The 19,280-nt window shown below is 38.7% G+C and overlaps 1 protein-coding gene across 3 annotated transcripts in view; it reads right to left on the bottom strand.

The window, feature by feature from the left end:
• Positions 1-338: 338 nt before the first annotated feature.
• The window catches only part of ADNP (activity dependent neuroprotector homeobox), a 37,124-nt gene continuing 18,182 nt past the window's right edge, over positions 339-19,280 (bottom strand). For all 3 annotated transcript variants that reach the window (XM_084886984.1, XM_084886985.1, XM_084886986.1), the window contains 3 exons: positions 12,198-12,310; positions 10,411-10,503; positions 339-4,524 (listed from right to left, as the gene is read on the bottom strand). In XM_084886984.1, the coding sequence (XP_084743110.1) occupies positions 1,414-4,524; positions 10,411-10,503; positions 12,198-12,305 (3,312 nt within the window). In that variant the 5' untranslated portion in view covers positions 12,306-12,310 and the 3' untranslated portion in view covers positions 339-1,413. The remainder of the gene's footprint in view (positions 4,525-10,410; positions 10,504-12,197; positions 12,311-19,280) is intronic.

Below are 19,280 nucleotides of genomic sequence, written 5' to 3'. Positions count from 1 at the left end.
GGGCATTAAGATTCTGCTTGCAAATTAATGCCAATTTATGTTTACATCCTTTTATCATCGAGACATTTACACATATAAGCAGGGTATGCTCCTTAACAAAAGGGGAACTGGAAAAAAAAATGTTTATTTTAGCAGTTAAAAAGGAAAAAGAAAAAAGAATTTAACAGGTGCCTTGAAAGCCTTCTTCACGCCAGTGGCAGATCTTGGTCTTCCACCAGTCTCCTCAGTGGCCTTGGCTCCATCTCGGATGAGAGAGAGCGAGCCATGGCATCAACTGATACAAGACATAATGGACACACAGGACTGTAATGTGTAATAAAGCAAATATTTACATTAAGCACAATACAGCAATTTATTTAGATGCTTAAAATGAATACAAAGGGAAATAAAGATCACAAAATTATACATACTACAACAGTGTGTCATATATTAAATGGTATAAATGAATACACCAGGTGGTGTTTAACTAAAGATAAAACTAAATATCCAAAATGCAGCACTCATTGGTTTGCTGCTTCAACACAACACACTTTCATACAGATCTTAAAAGGTGTCAAAATTAGTAACTGCAAAGTCAATTCTTGCGTGTGGTTTTAGCTTAAAAGATTTCAGAAAACAGATCTGAAATACCAGTTTTTGTTTGTCAGCTGTAATGTCAAGGATATTCAGAACAAGAAAAAATTCTATAATACAAGAGAGTCCAGATATATATATCTTACGTGGCTGGCCTCTGTTGCAAGATTGTACAAGGTTATGTGCAAAAACTAAGTCTGTTCAAAATTTTATACTAGCGTAGTTTCAAGCTTTTGCTAGGTAAACTAGATACAGCGTTTGTTACACAGCAAGGGCAACACTAAAAAAGAAACATCTATGATGGGTACACAATAACAATATCATAAGCATTACCTGAATAGGTCTAAAAGACTGTACAAATATACATTTTAACTATTCAGAATGAATACATGAAAAAAAATCAATTTTCCCCAGTCTACTATACACATTGGATTGGTAGCTTGTATGTTGGCCCTATTGCTACCATGTGAATCAGGGTAACACTTCTTAAGGACATTCAACCAAACATTTTACAGAGGGAAAGAAATGTTGAGAAGGCAGATAAAATAAACCTCTGCTTTTCCTTGTGTGCATTTCGTGAGCCACCAGCTTATTGGTTTTTCACATTTAGTTACTGTGTCTGCCACAGCAAGTTCTAAAGCAAATCAGCCAGTCATGTATCATAGAAATAACCACGGGGATTGCAGTGGCCACACGTCCTTACAGCCTGATGACCCAGCAACTCAGAAGGCAGTACCAGTTAGAATATAGTTTTGCAGTCATACTCAAAGAACAGAGTTCCAGGCTGCAATATGTCACTGATGCCAGAGAACCTGGCCCCGATGTCCAAGAACCGGTCACTTATGCCTGCTGGCTGCTCAGTTTAACTCCAGTTAAGCTGCCATGCATTGGCTCAGCTACTCCATCAGTCATGTTCTCAAACTGCTCCCCATCCTCACTGTCAATTGTGCTATTCTGCCACTCAATCTGTGGACCGGACAAGCGCTCATCATTTTCAGATGCATTCTTCCACTGTGACTGGTCCTTGGACCAAAACCCTTCAACTTTTCCATAGGAACTATTCTTCCATTTCAACTGCTCCCTGTCACCTTGCATGGTAGCCTTTTTTTTGGCAGCTGGCTTACTGCTCCTTGCATCCTCACTCTGGGAAGACTCATCGGACCAGGTACCTGGTTTCATTTCACAAGTGTTGTCCTCAAAGTCTGACACGTGCTGGGAACCAGGGCCACTCTCAGATGGAGAAGCGCCACCTTTCCACTCCACAACATCATCTTGGTCAACCTCACTATCAGAAGCATCATGCATTAGTTTGTTTGGTTCCTCAGTCAAATGAATAGTTTCATATTTTGAACCATCCACACCTTTTTGGTCTAGCTTTTCCTCAGATTCTAAAGCATCCTCAGAAATTACCTTCTGTATATGCTCCTCTGGAGTATCATTAGGGATTTTAGGCTCAACTTCAAAAACAGGGTCAAAAGGGCTACCACTTCCATTGGATTCTTCTTCCAAATTTTCAAAACTGTCTGAGGAATTGTCATCTTCCTTCCCAAGGTGGACCTTTTTGTCAGCAGTTTTACTAGCATTAACTCTGGAATCTTTCTCATCATGATTTTCAAATAACCACTCAGCATCAAAATCCATCTCATGCTTCACTTTGTTTAATTCTTTCATGTTGAAGCCCAGTAACACACCAGGCTTGTACTTCTCACAGTCTCGGACACACTTCTTCCTCTTGTTACTGAAGTGGGAAGCAATGTCACTCTTCCACAACCATAAACTGGCTGCCAGCTTCTCAATCTCTCTCCTGGTGGGATAGGGCTGTTTGTTGAAATACTTTGTGAGGAAGCTTTTCCTGTCTTCATAGGAATCATCTTCATGACCCTTGGGGTCTAAAGCTAAAACAACAGGTTCCTCAGGCTTCTCCTCAAAAAAGCTGGGTGAATCACTATCATCATCTAACTTTCGCTTTTTCGTCAAGGGAAATTCGATTTGCTCGTAAGTGCGCTTCACAGGTGCCAGTCCTGGTGACTGATTAAGCCGAGAGGGTGCATTTGTCTTGTCCTGGCCATTCTGGGCCTTCCCAACACCCCTGCAGTGAACCAGATGCAGAGTGATAGTGGAGGCAGTCATGTTGCTGGTGTACACACCAAGGCAATGGATACATTTGTAGGTAAGCTTTTTCTCCACTGGATGAACCGTCTGAATAACTTGGTGCCTCTCTCGTAAGTGATGTGCAAGTGCATCAGATATGGGTCCTTTTAGGATTGAAAAGCAAAGAGGGCAAAGGGTTTTCCCGATATCTTTTTTATAGGGTACTGCAGCTTGAGGTGAACTTCTAACAGGAGTATCTGCTTTCTCCGGAAGTTTTGGCTGTGGCTTTGGAGGGATTGGAGGGTTACTTTGGGCGTGATAAGCAACAGATTCAGCTGGGGCATCCCTCAGGTTGTATGTGGTTACAAGGAGATGAATGTTAGTGTGACTACCCTGCTGCAATGTCAAATCAAAACTCAAGGTAGAATCTGTTTTAGGTCCCAACTCTTCATCAATGTGAACCATCCTCATGTGCGCTGCCATCTTCTCCACATCATTGAAAGTTGAACGGCAGAATGGACAAGACAGACCATGAATTAACATATGGTTGAGCAGGGTATCTGTGGGCAAATAGCGATTACAGTAGAGGCATTTGCTAGTAAAATTATGTATTTTCATAATGTAGTTGGCTACCGCTGGGACTTTCTCAGCCTTATGTTCTTTTTCGAAGTGCACACTATAGACATTTTCAGGGAAAAGCTCATTACAGATCGTACATATTTTCCACTTCTGGGTTGAGGAAGTATTGGCTAGGGGTGGGCCTGCGGCAGCTGCAGTAGGTTTGGAACTGGACTGACCTAATACTCTGGATGCCTGGGACTGGGAGAGGGAAGGAGACTTTAACTGGCCTGATGAGACAGAAGAGGCATTAGCAGATTGCAGGGAGTATCGTGCTGGTGCCTGGGGCCTTTGCTCTGCCCCAAGCCCGAAAGATCTTCCATTTCCGCTTGGAAGTAACTGCTTCACAGACTGAGACTGCTGAGGGATGGAAACTGGTGCGTTGCCACCTAGACCCAGTCTCATTGACTGACCAACGCCATAGCCCTGGCCTACAGATTTGACTCCATAATTGTTCTGCTGTAGGTGGACATTGGACATCATGTTGACTCCTGTAGAATTTAAGTTAGGCTTTGGTATTGAGAGTCGATTCACCATCTGCTGTGAAGGCAAAGACCGGACGTTTCCAGAAGCAAGGGAACCAATTCTTGATTGGAGTCCCATGCCCTTCTTCTCTTGAGGTTTGGGAGCAATTAGCATCAGAGGCTTGGATCGGGGAACCACCACATTTGTGTGCCCAATCATGGCAGTGACCTGATAGCCTATGCGTTCGTGGTCTTCGATGACATGCTGTACCAAAGCTTCATAGGACTTTGGTATGAAAAGGCATCGCTTGCAGTGAATACTACCCTCTTCCCAGGCATTTGGGCTTAAGGGGACAGCACCGTTGAGTGATTTTTCGCCTGACTTTGCTATGTAAGGTGCTGCCACATGCTGAAAATGTTCCCTGTAAATGTGCTTCCTAACTACTTCATAAAGAGGATCTCGGTAAGTGCACTTCTTACAGTAATAAACAGCTTGCTCCACACTGTCAGCCTGCTTAGGTTTAAGGCCATCATTTTTGCTTTTATCTTTGAAAGTGCTGAGGCTGCTACTTGGTGTGCTGGCATTTGGAGCATGAAATATTTTAATGTGTGTTTCCAAAGTCTTTTTGTCTGCATTGAAGGTACAGTAGGGGCAATTAAGGAGAATCCTATTTTCAAAGTCTTCACTATGGACATTCCGAAAATGACTTTTGTAGGCAGAGAAGAATTTTGAAGAAAATGGACAAGCGCTGCAGCAAAAAGGTTTTGTCCGGTAGTCCTAAAAAAAAGACAAGACTGGAATCAGAATGCCACTTCAGATAGGCAATAACAGGTTCTAGGTTCTTGTTCTTAAAAGACATTATTTTTAGAGCTGAAACTCTAACAGGTGTACCGGTTAATAATGCGGATTTTATAATCAAAGAAAACACGATAATTTCAAGAGAAATATCAAAAGCGCTTTATTCAAAGTAATGTCCATCACTAGCTACACATTTCCCACATCTTTCAGGTAATTTGTGGATACCATCCCTATAGAACTTTGCTTGTTTTGAGGCAAACCATTCAGATACCCAATTTTCCACTTCTTTGTATGTTCTGAAGAGCTGCTCAGAAAGTGCATGTGCCATCGATCGGAACAAGTGGTAATCTGAAGGAGTAAGGTCTGGTGAATATGGTGGGTGTATTAATACTTCCCAGGCAAGATCTTTTAACATGTCTTTAACTGGTTTTGAAGTGTGTAAGGATGCATTATCATGAAGCAAAATTACTTTGCCATATCTTCTGGCCCATTCTGGTCGTTTTACAATCAAAGCATGGTTCAAATTGATTATTTGTTGTCGGTAACGATCAGTATTAATGATCTCACCTCGTTTTAGAAGCTCGTAATATACCACACCTTTCTGATCCCACCAAATGCAGAGCACTGTCTTCTTTCCAAAGCAATTTGACCTTGCAGTCAATGTTGATGGTTGATCCGGATCAACCCATGATTTTCTGCGTTTGGGATTCTCGAAATAAATCCACTTTTCATCACCAGTCACAATTCTATGCAAAAAAGACTTTCTTTCGTGCCGTTGAAACATTTTACTGATGACTTTTCTGTTTTCCATTTGTCTTTCATTCAGTTGATGTGGCACCCATTTTCCTTCCTTTAAAATCTTTCCCATTGCTTGTAAACGATCGGAAATTGTTTGCTGAGAAACATTTAATCTTTCTGCAAGTTGTTTTTGAGTTTGAGACGCATCTTCATCCAATAATGCTTGTAATTGTTGGTCTTCAAACTTTTTTGGTTGATCTGGACACTCTTTGTCTTTCACATAGAAATTATCACTTTTAAAACGTTTAAACCAGGGTTCACAAGTGTCTTGAGATGGAGCATGTTCACCATAAGATTCCCGAAGTATACGATAACTTTCAGCAGCACTTTTCTTCAAAATAAAGTAATGAATTAAAACTTCCCACAAATGCTCTTTGGCACAAAATCTAACATTTTTAAGCGTAAAATTATCTATGATGTTAACATCTTCAGAAAATTCGACATACGAAGTTTGAAGCTTGTTGTCAATACAACAAAATAGCCTACACATCAAATTGCATATATATCAACGTATGTTTTAACTCCCATCTATTAAAAAAAATCCGCATTATTAACCAGTACACCTGGTAAAGTATTGATTTCTTTTGCAAAAAAATTTATGAAACAAAGTCAAATGAGAAAGCTCTTGTAAACTAAATACTTTTGTTTCACACTGAAAATTAAAAAATAAAAAACTCTCAATTTTAAGTTCTTCCTCAATGCCTGGGTAAGGCCAGAGTCACATTTGTTTATTGAATGGCTTAAGATAAATGGTTTATAGTTAGAAATTACAAGAATAAACTGTGTAGTTACTTTCACTCTGTGAATTAGTAAGGTTCCAGTTTTACTACAGAATAAAATTCAAAGCCCAGAGTGTTGTAGTACAATTAAGCAATAACATATAAAGGCACACTTTTTATCATTCCCATCATGGAAAAATTTTCATTAAAAAAGACACATCTTCAATAATCTCATTTTTTCCTCTGACTGAAGTCCAGTATAGTATTCAGATTTCACTGCTCATCAAAATACTGATCTGAAAGTAGGCTTTCTTCTACAAACCATGCTCTTTCTTCTTGAGCAGCCTCAAAAGAAGTAATGAATTGACAGCTTCTTTGATTCAAATTAAGAAGTAAAATAAAAAATGTCCTACAAACTGGGGAGCCAATGATGTTATCAAAAGCCAGAAGCACTGGTATCAAAGAGCATCTTCCAGAATTATGCTCATTGACACCTGTGTAGCAATTTGGTCCTTTGATGAGGTCAGGTGAAACACGAGTTGCTTAGAAGCCTACTTTGTTTAAGATACTGGTTTGAATCAAAATAAAACATTCCACTTTCCCTTAAGACTCAACCCTTCTTTAGTGTTGGAATATGAGGCTTTGGGGATTCAAAAAACTGAGTAATATGTCCCACTTGGAAGCTTTTGTATTCTAAGACTGTTGGTTAATAACTTTTCCTGGGGAATTAATAGTAAGAAAAAAACAGATAACTGTGTCAAATTTCTGAGGAAGAGTTTAAAAGTACTAATTCCTTGCCAAGTATGTTCCAATACATGAACAGATCAATAATCCAAAATTATAATTCCTACTGAAAGAGGTAATTGTAAAGTTACAACTGACAATCGATTTTTCCTGTAGAAAGGAAATACTATCTACTAACACACTCTGTGTCATAAATGTCACCAGTGGACTAAAGGATCCCAGGTTTGATTCCGGTCAGGGGCATGTGCCTGGGTTGCGGGAGGTGTGCGGGAGGCAGCTGATGGATGTTTCTCTCTCATCGATGTTTCTAACTCTCTCCCTTCCTCCCTGTAAAAAATCAATAAAATATATTAAAAACAAAAAACTTATGTTACACCTCTCTGTCACTGCTATCTTACAAAACCACCAAACCCTCCCCCATGTGCTAGCTTAGGTCGCCCTCATTGAGGTGGGGTGAGATCAACAAAAAGGAGTAAGAAAACTTAAAAGGAAGAGTATGGTCTTCCCTCCTCTCTAGAAAAAACAAGAATTGCAACAGAAAACGATGGATAACAGAGATGAACAGAATACTGGAGGGAAAATTTTAGAAACAGTAGTAGTACTTTTGGGGGAGGGGAAAATGCTGATATACATACAACGGGCTTCAGAGCTTTAAGAAACAAAACTTCTAAATTTCACACTTGAAGTGTTATTCCAGTGACAAAAAAGACACAATGTTTTTCTAGTTTTCCCTACTAAAGAAAATATAAAAGACATGCATCGCAATACCAACAGATATATGTTCTGAGAAATATATCATTAGAAGACTTAGTCATATATCTAGATGGTATAGCCTACTATATACCCGGGCTAAATGGTATACAGCCTGTTACTCCTAGGCTACAAATCTGTATAACATGTTACTATAGTGAATATTACAGGCAATTGTAACACAGTGGTTAAACATTATGTATCTAAACATAGAATAGGTACAATAAAAATATAGCATGAAAGATAAAAAAAATGATAAACCTGTATAGAGAGAGCACTTACCAACAATGGAGCCTGCAAGACTGAAGGTGCTCTGGGTGAGTCAGTGAGTGAGTGAACATGAAGGCCTAGGACATACTGTACATGACTATAGACTTTATAAACACTGCACATGCAGATAACACTAAATTCATTAAAAAGTTTTTCAATAAATTAACCTTAGCTTACTATAACTTTATAAACTTAAACATTTTAACTTATTGACTTTTTAAAATAACAGCTCAAAACATAAACACATTATACAGCTGTATAAAAATCATTTCTCTTTATATCCTTATTCTGTTTTTTTCTATTTAATTTTTAAAAATACTTCATAAACTTTTTGTTTGTTTGTTAAACACACAAACACATTAGTCTCGCCCTATCCAATGTCATCTACATCACTGTCTTTCACCTCCACATCTCGTCCCATTGGAAGGTCTTCAGGGGCAGTAATGTGCATCTCTTCTCCTGCAGTTTCCTTTTCTTCACTGATTTGTTCCTGTTCCAATCCTAATGAGTCCTCATTAGTAAATTCCTCAGGAATCACCTCTAGGAGCTACTCAACATCATCCTTATCCATACACAGGTTAAAGTGGTTTGCCACTGTTCAGCCATAGCCTGAATGATTTTTGCAACATCCTCATCCTTGACAAATCCTTTGAAGGTATGGATGGACTTCTTGCGTGTCTTCTTCCAGATGCCTTTCATATATTCCTAAGTGACATCACCCTAAGCAGGGTCCTTATGCAGTCATAGATATTGTAATAATTCTAGAATTTCATCAGTATATTCTCAGTGTTTTTCTGTTGCAGCGATAGCCTGGGCAAAGGTCCTGGCTTTAAAAGCAGCTATAACTCCTTGATCCACTGGTGGAATCAAAGAGGTATTGTTTGGAGGGAGAAACACTTTGATGTTGGGGTGAAGATCACCAATAAAAGGAAGATGTTCTGCAACATAATCAACAGTAAACAAAGTTCCTCGAAAGGTATGTTATTCTTCAAATAGTATTTCTCCATTTTACTGCTGTAGCCACTCAGGAGGGCATCTTGAAGAGAAGCTGGGTCATCCATGACATCCTATTGCTCCTGTGTTATACTCTCAGTGTATGTTATTGATATGGCCGAAGACCCTGAGGTTCTGTGTGCCAGATCACAAAGGTTCCAATTTGTAGCCTGCAACATTGCCCCCAAGCAAGACTGCGATTCTGTCCTTAAAGCCTTGAAACTTGACATTGACTTGGCCGCCTTATGGACTGAAGACCTTTCAGACATCTGTTTCCAGAGTAGGGAGATTTCATCCATATAGAATTACTTACTCTGGCAAGTAATTTTCTTCTACAATCAGTTTATATAGTTTCCAAAAGTTCTTCTGCTGCCCTCACATCAGCAATGGCAGACTCACCACTCACTTTTTCACATTATGTATATAATGAATGATGATTTATTCCTGAATCCTTTACTCAGAGCTAGCAGTATACTCAACATCACAAACATTTTGCTTTGGCCATGATTGTCATGATGCTGACAACTATAAGCTTCTGTGTCTGGTCTTCAAGCCAGGTCATTAGAAGTTTCTCCATATCTGATATAGGCCCTTCTTGAATTTTTGTTAATCTCGTTGCCTTCAATGAAGCAGATCCTATAAGAGCTTCTGTCACTTTGTTCTTATTCTTCAAGATTGTAGCTATGGTGGAATGGGACATGTCTGACTGCCTAGCAATAACCATCACTGGTTTTCCACCTTCATAGTCCTTAATCACTCTTAATTTCATTTCCAGGTTAATCACTGGACATGGCCTCTCACTGTCAATATCAGCAATGGATTCTGTATGTTCAGGGGTCATGATGAATAAAACAAGACTAAATCAAGCACAAGAGAAATGATGCAATCAAGAGCTGTAGTAAACAGATGTACGAATCTGCTTCTGGTGTAGCATACACAGCATACTGTTTTACAGCAAACTCTTGTGAGTAGAAAGAATATTCTTTCAAATAACAATAAATGTATAACACTGTAAATATATAAACCAATTATCATTATTAAATATTTTGTACATACAGTTTTTTAAATCCTCGCCCAAGGATATGTTTTTATTGATTTTGAGAGGGTGGGTGGAGAGGGAAAGGGGAGAAGGAAGGAGAAGAGGGAGAGAGAGGGGGAGGGGAAAGGGGAGAGGAAAGAAAACACAAAACATGGATTGGCAGTCTCCTACATGCATGCTGACCAGGGCTTGAACTCCCAACATAGTTATGTGCCCTAACCAGAAATCAAATCTGCAACCTTTTGGTGTATGGAATGATGGTCCCACCAAGCCACTCGATCAGGACTATGCTATACTTTTATGATTGGCAGTGGTTTGTTTACACCAACATCACCAATAACACATGAGTAATGCATTACATTACTATCTTTCAACAGCTTCAACTTTACTAGGCGACAGGATTTTCAGCTCTATTATAATCTTATGGGACCATTTTTGTATATTCGGTCCATTGGCAAAAACATTATTACACGGCACACGGCTGTAATCATTTTGACATTCTCCACCATGAAAGGCCTAGGGCTGAAAAGGGAGTATACCTGTCCCACTTACCTGGTTTTTTGTAAGTGAAGGGTCCCACAGTCCTACATCCTCCCATGTAGTGTTTTTCAAATAAAAGTCATTAGGTTCAAACTGTTTAAAATCCTAGAAAACAGTGAAAGAAGTTTACAAAAACATAGTTGTATCAACTCTAGCCAAACCTTACTTATATATCCATTCTCTTAAATAGGGCTGGAGTGATGTACCAGAAAACCAACCCCACTGAGAGCTAAACTAGGAGCCAGAAGACTCTTAGGAAACACAAAAAGGCACATGGAAGTTGATTGAACATTTTATATCAACCAAATGTTCCCCTAATGATCAGCCAGTTTCCAAGGAAAACACTGAAAGTTTTAATTAAAAAATTTAGCCACAGATTAAATGCCAAAGTACCCTTCATTAGAGTACTGAAACTCATCAATTGTAGTATTAGAATGGAGTGTAATGTTCACTTATAGCACTACAGATGATATTCTGGTTTTGTACAATAGATTGGGAAGAAAACTGAAGATTTCTGAACCCAAAAAGGAAGAAAGCTATCCAAAGAAAATAAACAGCATTATGTTGAATTTATACTCATATAAAAATTTAATGGCCTGTATCTTCCCAGGCTAGGAAGATAGTCTTAGGGTATAATTTCCCTTGTTCCTAAAAGGTTCATAGTTCAGTGTGGGAAAACCAAATACATGTAAATTACAGGATATGTAATAGGTGTAATGATGGGGGAAAAATCATGCAGGATAGAAAAGGAGCATTATTTGCATTATTTATTCTATGAAGATTATCTCACTGAGTGTGATGTGAATGAATATTTCATCAGGCAGATCTACCTGAACTTGAGGGGTTGGAGAGGTCATCCATGATGGGAATAACTCAACTAGAGAAGTTTCAGTCTACATAATCAATCCCTAGACTTATTAGTGGAAATCAGGAAAAGAAAACCTGTTGAATAAAGGAAATTGCTTTTTACTCTCAATTCCATCCAAACATTTACTAAGTACCTATTTTGTGCCCAGCACTGTACTAGGTGCCTGGGATATACAGATGGACAAGGTAGTTCTGATCCCTGACCAGTTGGGACTTAAAGACTAGTGGGAAACACAGCTTTAAACATTGTCAGAGGCTTTGTTGACCAACTAAACATAAGACCCGGAGCAATGAGATCTGGAAAAGGAGAAACCAATACACTGGCTATTCCACGGGGCTGTTATAATGCTCATAGAATAAAAGGCTAGAAAACAGTTTGTAAAGTCCAAACTGTTATACAAGGGGAAGATAATGGTCTATGATGGGTCAAAAGGGCCAAAAATGCTCAAATCCTATGAAAGAGACAACAAGCACCCAAACCACTATGACTCAACAATCAGAAGGTCAACTAGAACATTCAGGCATATTAGAATGGGAACAGGCTCTGGAGTCCCAAAGACAGATCCTGCCACATGCATAGCTGTGAGGTGGACCTATTTCCTTACAGTTTTTTCCTCTGTAAATTGGAGATATGTCCCTCCAGGGGTTGTTTTAAGGACTTGAAATTTAGAGATAATTTTTAAAATGCCTAGTAAATTGCCTGAGATGTGTATGTCCTCAATGGTAATTGCTTTTGCTTCAGGATGCAAAGATGAAAAAGCCCATTTTAGGAAGAAGGGAACAACTTAGGCTAATTGAGAAAGCTATGGTGAAGCTAACGGTGAGGTTCAAAATCAGAATCACACCTAAGAGTTCACCATCCTGGCCGCTGACACAAAGTAATGGATCCGAAGCTGAGTCATGTTAAAATTAAAAAATGGCATGCTACTTACTTCTATGTGTTCTTTACAGTATTCCAACCCAATGTCACTAAGTATTTTTTTCACAGTTTTCCGGGCTTTTCTTAAACTGCCAAGATTGTTGACAGGAAGTTGGAACATAGTTTCTATTGGGAAAAAAAATTTAAGTCAAGTCAAAACATGTACAACTTGTAATATTTACTAATTCCACTGATGGTAGGATCAAAAACCCTGGCCCAGTCTGACAAAATAAGATGAGTAGATATTCTAGTATGTCCTGAATACTTAAAAGAGACAGGCATAAATAAGTGGTCTCTGATCTTTTCTATTTTTAACAAGACATTTTATGTTACAGATTGACTATGAATCTAACCTGGCACAATTCTAATTAAACTTTTGGTGATGGACTTCTAAAGTTGAGAATTAGGTTAATAATATCTGATTATTTAAAAATCAAGTGTGAGTACTTTTCTCCTTGTGATGCCAAACCTCCGAAAATAGAAAATGCTCACCATTTCAGCATTATTACTGTATAATTTTGAGTGCCAGGGAAAAGGGGCTTTTGCTGTCTGGGAATTGTCTTAAACATTAATTACTATAGCATTCTTTTTAAAAAATGACTTTATGTTCTTAAAAAAATGTTTTTAGATATAGAAGGGGAAGAGGGAGAGAGAAACATCAATCAGTTGGTTGCCTCCAGCATGCATCCTGACCAGGGATTGAGCCTGCAACCTGGGCATGTGCTCGGATTGGGAATCGAACCAGTGACCTTTTGCTGCACAGGTTGATGCTCAACCAACTGAGCAACACCGGCCAGTGCTTGTTATGGTATTTTAAAAGAAACATTCTTAAAAGTTTCTTTCTACCACAAAAGACACTAATGATTGTATAAATTGCCTCTCAGCCAGAACCATTCCTGAACAAGGCACTCACTTAAGGTCATGAAATGAATGCTGAGATGGGGAAAGCTAGGCACAGCATCAGAACAAATAATAGTAACTGTTATATGACTTTAGGGGAATCTTGAAAAATGAAAAGCCTGTATGTGTGGTGAGGGAAATGAAAAGTTATTTAAATGATAAGACCTATCAAAGAAGAAAATTTTTATTCATTTTCCCCAGGTCCTTAAAAGCAATGGTTAAGAACATAAAGTTAGTAAAACTTGGGTGGATGAGAATGTGTATGGCTTCCAATGAGACTATAAATGTTTATTTAAAAAACGATAACTATCATCAACTTAATAATCTAAATCAATTTTACAGTATATAAAGTTGTTTTAAAAAACCAAAAACAAAGGCATAAAACAAAACCATCAAAGAATTAAAACATAATACATGCAAACCTGCTTTTCTAATTAATAAAGGCTTTTTATTCTATAATACCACTACCATTTGTAAACCACAATCATGAAGTCAACTAATCCAAATGTAATACCATGTTACCTCATTTATTATTCTAATGGAAAAAAAAATCAATTAGCTATGAAAAATGGAAAAGAGAAAAAAGGGTGAACCATACCAAAACAAACAGTAATTCCTAAAAATTCTGAATCTGAATATATTACCAGAACTTATAAGTCTCAATATCCTATATAACCCTATATAATAAAACCCTACTATACTAAGTGTCCGGGTCATCCAGTTGACCATTCAACCAATCAAAGCATACTATGCTAATGATATGCTAAGGCCACCCAACTGCTTGCTATGACATGCACTGACCAACTGAGGGCAGATGCTCCGACCAGCAGGTTAGCTTGCTGATGGGGTCTGGCTGATCGGGACTGCGTTAAGATGGGCTGGACACACCTTGTTAGCTGGACACTCCTGCGGTCCCTCCCCAGCCACAAGTGTGCATCGGTGGGGTCACAGCTGGCAAGCGCAGTGGCAGTGGCTGGAGCATCTCCAGCCTCCGCAGTAGCGCTAAGGATGTCCGACTGCAGACTTAGGCCTACTTCCCGTGGGGAGTGGGCCTAAGCCAGCAGTTGGACATCCCCTGAGGATTCTTGGGAGTGTGAGAGGGTACAGGCCAGGCTGAGAGACCCCCAGAAGTGCATGAATTTTGTGCACCAGGCCTCTAGTATTCTATATGAAGAACCAAAGTTGAGCCAAAAGAGAACTATATTTCACTGAGAAAAACAGCCTTCTCACCTTCAAGATGGACTCCTACCAGTTATAAAGTATGACTATGGTATTCTCTGCCATCCAATAACCTGAATAATATTTAGCTAAGAGCTGACTTGAAAGTCACTTCTGATACAATTTAATGTACATTCAAGGCCAGATCTATTACCTTATAGAAATGTAAATGCTAAAGAGACGTCTTGTTTCTCTAGTCATTTATAAACTCTCTGAGGGTAAAAAAAACAGAAGAACTTTTGGAAGAAGTTAATCTTGCTTCACTTCAGCGCAGAGATGTGCCCAGAAGGCAGCCATTACTGGTTTCCTCTGCATCCTGGATTAGTAGCTCAACATCTCAGCAAAACAAATACACAAAAATTTGGAAATGTTGCCACCACTGAAGCCACCAGTCTACATAGAAAACATCCAGGGAGTCAAACTACAGCTCAGATTAAAGGAAAACTCCTTCTATGGGAAATACCAGGCATTCTAAGTGCCCACCCACAGCTAACAAAGTTGTTTGAAGACATCCAAATGAAGCACTAGGTAGGTACCTATATGGTAGGTACCCAATTTATACACTTATAGTTCTGAAAAAGTGAGTATGCTCATAAGGGATCTTCATTATAAGGAGCATAATTTATAAAAAGTTGTATTTCTGCCATACGGTAAACCTCGTTTACTCATTTAGGCTGAATTAAATAGGCTTATAAGCAAAATAATTCTGCTTATTGGAAAGTGCTATATAAAAATGGTTCATTGTTCTATGATTAGCAACTAGGAGAAACCTAGGTTAAAGTTTATATATTGAAAGATGTAGAATATTCTGAGCTAAGTTTATAACTTTCTTCATGACATTTCTAATCTTGGGAATTCCATTATTTGCCCCTTTTCCCAGATGGAGATGATCTCCATGTATGTGCTTACTGTGGCCATTTTTCCAATACTTTGTTCATCTGGAGCTGGAATAACACATTCATGTGTTAGAATCCTCAAAAGCATTTATAAAGATTCTGCTGTTAGGGGGCCACTGTGTATACTTCCTGAGTTTTCCTGTGCCTATAACAAAACAAGCCAAAGGTTCCTTGAAAGAAAGCCTCCACCAAGCTCCATCAGTTAATGTCAATTATTATGGGTGATGGGTACAAGTCAACTCTTATTTTTTTTCCAGCCTCCTGCTTGCTGTAAAGAGAAAACTTCAAATCAATGGCTGGCTCTAGGATTCATTAATGTTATCTATTTGATTACTGTTTAAATACTTTTACAATTATCCTGGCCTCCTCTCCACCCCTCAAAAACCCTTTGAATTAGAAATTTGGAGAAGGTGCCCAAACCTTAAGTGATTGAAGGGTAGGAACAGAATAATTAGGAAATTCAGTGCCTGAACAGAAAGAGAGCTAAAAACAAAATATTTAATTATTAGTCTTAGGGAGGAAGATGTCTTACAGTAATGTTAGAAAAATATTGTGTAGAGATGGGCTTGCTTTCCCTCCTTTCTCTTGAGCTACCCTTGACTGTCAGGATGGCCATTTCCACAAGGTCAGCACCATTTTCCTAATACCAAGGAGAGATCCCTTCACCAAACCATAAACCTCTTAGATCATAGCATAAAAAAGGGAAAATATCCAATTTAAGAGAATGTTACCATTGTTCATCTGTTCACAGTAATTTTCAGAGCACCTTCACTTTGCCAGTCCATAAACTAGGAATAGAGATTAACAGCACACAATTCTTATCCTTCAATAGCCCATCAATTCTAGGGGACAGATCTAGAGCACACAGTAGGCACAAGATCATTGGCGTAAAGAAGATACTTTGTTTTTGTGCCCAACTTCCTCTTGGAACCATCCCTGCTGTAGATGCGCCCCTTTTTCCTTTAGCAGAGTGTATATGACGAGTCAGGCCAACCAGTTAGAGTAGTCTATTTCAGTAGACCATGACAGTATGGAGTTGGGCATGTGCCTCAAAAGGGGCTTACTGTAATGCTGAAAAGCAGTCAGGACCTGCCATTACACGGAGAAAGTAAAGGGTGAGAGAGATTCCTGATGAGATTGCTTAAGGTCCTCAATCCACCTGTACCTGAAAGCCAGTCCCATTATCCCCTGACTTTACAGCAATAACAGCAAACACATTATCATTTTTGCTTAAGGTTTGATTTATGTCACTTTTAAACATAAGTCTTGGTAGTCCTGCAGTGGGACATAGAAGAGGAAAAATGGGGAATTTTGTGCAAAATAATTATACTTGTAATTGGGTCTATTGGCAGAATAGGAGTTTACCAGAAAGTTGTAGTTATTCTGAAAGATGCTTTGGCCCTGGTTTCATTAATAAAAAACACATCATGGAAAGAGTAAAACATTTTCTAAATTCTAAGAATTGGGAAAACTTGATGTATTACTAATAACAGAGCTGAAGATAAATAGCTTTTGGGTAAGCATATAACACCTGATGAGCTAAATTTAAATATATTTTAAAAAAATATATTTTATTGATTTTATACAGAGAGGAAGGGAGAGAGATACAGAGTTAGAAACATCGATGAGACAGAGTCATTGATCAGCTGCCTCTTGCACACCCCCCACTGGGGATGTGCCCACAACCAAGGTACATGCACTTGACTGGAATCGAACCCGGGACCTTTCAGTCCCCAAGCCGACGCTCTATTCATTGAGCCAAACCGGTTTCGGCTAAATTTAAATATATTTTTTTTTCAGAACGATTTAAATTTATTGTTGAATGAATGATTCAGTCACATTCCTTTTTTTCCCAATCAATCTTTGCAAAAATCATACCCTCATCTACTGATTGGGGCCAAAACACTAAAGTTTTACTAATTTTCGGCCAAACACCTACTCACATGCTGTCTGAAATAAAAATCTAAGATCCATAGGCCTTGGCTACAGATGAATTATAACCAGATAAATTATATATAAGACTGATCAAATGCATATACCTCCTTCTCCTCCATGCAAAAACACTTCTTTACTCCAACTACTAAAAGGGTAAATAAAAGCAGAAGAGAACTTGTCTCAGGAAATATATATAGGCTGATTCTGTACAGGAAAAGGATGATGATACAGGATAGACTTGACTGAAGGAAAAGGTCATTAACTGGGAAACATAATTATAATCACTTATGAAAATATAGCACAGCCAAAAGGCTTGAATTTAGTCAGGTGTACTCAGGATCTTCTGAGTCAGAGAGATGAAGTGAAACCCAACAAATGATAGTGCTAGTTTAGCAGGCTCAAGGCAAGGTTTGGAGGATCTGACACACCAAGAGTCAATGGGGCTTATCTATGTATGATAGTCCCTCTGCAAAACTGTCAGATCAAAGATGGTATACTTTAGTCCCTATTTTTAGGGGTAGAAAAACAAACAAATAACAAAAAAGGGGGCATTTATAACTGTGCCATTAGAAAGTGAGACAAAACCAAAAACAACACCCCCCCCGCCCCCAATAAAACCCAACCTTAAACCTTTGACCAGGCACAGATAAATAAAGCCGGGGGGGGGGGGGGGGGGGGGCGGGCTTCAAATTAAACCTCTCCAAGTTATTTTAAGCTATTATAAGTGTGGATCTAGCATGGCATTTTCCAGTACATAATTCTGCATATTTTATAATCATTCTTATATGATGTTCCCGTTACTAATAAGAATATATGTTAATTTAACATACCAGAATATACAGAAGCAAATATGATCATGTGTCCTAGTTCCTATCACCTGCTGGAATAACTCTGCTACTTACTAATACAGGGGCGGGCAAAAGTACATTTACAGTTGTAATACAAATAAATATAATAATAAATAATACAACCCTTTGCCCTACCCTGTATTCAGGAACTGCAATCTGAACATATACCACAGTCACAACTAATGCATATTAGCAAAAGCAACACAATAATTTTCATAAGGAAAGCATTTCTAACATTGCATTGAGAGCCAGACAAGGATGGTTGCATGTAAGAATGTTTATCCTTCTTCAGGGTAACACCTAAACATAAGCTGCTTAGTCTAAACCAGTTGTTCTTAACCCCACCCCACCTTCCAAACCCTTGTTTCTAAAATCTTAGATGAATATTGATATATTTTATTGATTTTGTACAGTGAGGAAGGGAGAGAGATAGAGAGTTAGAAACATCGATGAGAGAGTCATCGATCAGCTGCCTCTTGCACACCCCCCACTTAAGATATGCCCGCAACCAAGGTACATACCCTTGTCCTGAATCGAACCCGGGACCTTTCAGTCACCAAGCCGACGCTCTATCCATTGAGCCAAACAGGTTTGGGCAAGTCTTAGATGAATATTTAAATAAATAAGTAAATAAATAAAATGGAGGAGCTTGGGTTGAAATGAAGAAAAAGTTCTCTGTCTCCAAATATCTCCTTGAAACAGTTACTGGTCTAAATTAAGCTCATAATGCAAACTTACACCAAAGTGGCTGTCTACTGAAACTTAAAATCTGGACCTAGTGGGCAATCAAAGCAGGAAATTTGGGGGCTACAGCAGAATTCCATTAGTTTAGTGAAAATACCCCCTAAATATAATTAGTCTGATCAAAATAAGGTATAGGAAGCCCACAGAAAGCCTAAGAATTATAACATAGCTTTTACTTTGATGTTGTCTTTAAAGCTGTAAAAATAAATACAACCCAAATTAACCTTTAAGAAACTCAGACCCTTGACACTTAAAACAAAGTACAGTTAGTTGACCTTTGCACAATGTGGAGGTAAGGGGCACTGACTCCCTGTGCTGTTGAAAATCCCGAGTATAACTGAACTCTCTCAAATCTTGACCAGAAGACTTAATAAACATAAAGAGTTGAGCCCTAACAGGTTTGACTCAGTGGATAGAACATTGGCCTGTGGACTGAAGGGTCAAGGGCATATACCTTCGTTGCAGGCACATCTCCAGTAGGAGGTGTGCAGGAGGCAGCTGATCAATGTTTCTCTCTCATCGATATTTCTAACTATCACTCTCCCTTCCACTCTG

The sequence above is a fragment of the Pipistrellus hanaki genome, assembly GCF_964339955.1.
Source record: "Pipistrellus hanaki genome assembly, chromosome: 6".
Taxonomy (NCBI): domain Eukaryota; kingdom Metazoa; phylum Chordata; class Mammalia; order Chiroptera; family Vespertilionidae; genus Pipistrellus; species Pipistrellus hanaki.
This window is presented reverse-complemented; position numbering and strand designations above follow the sequence as displayed.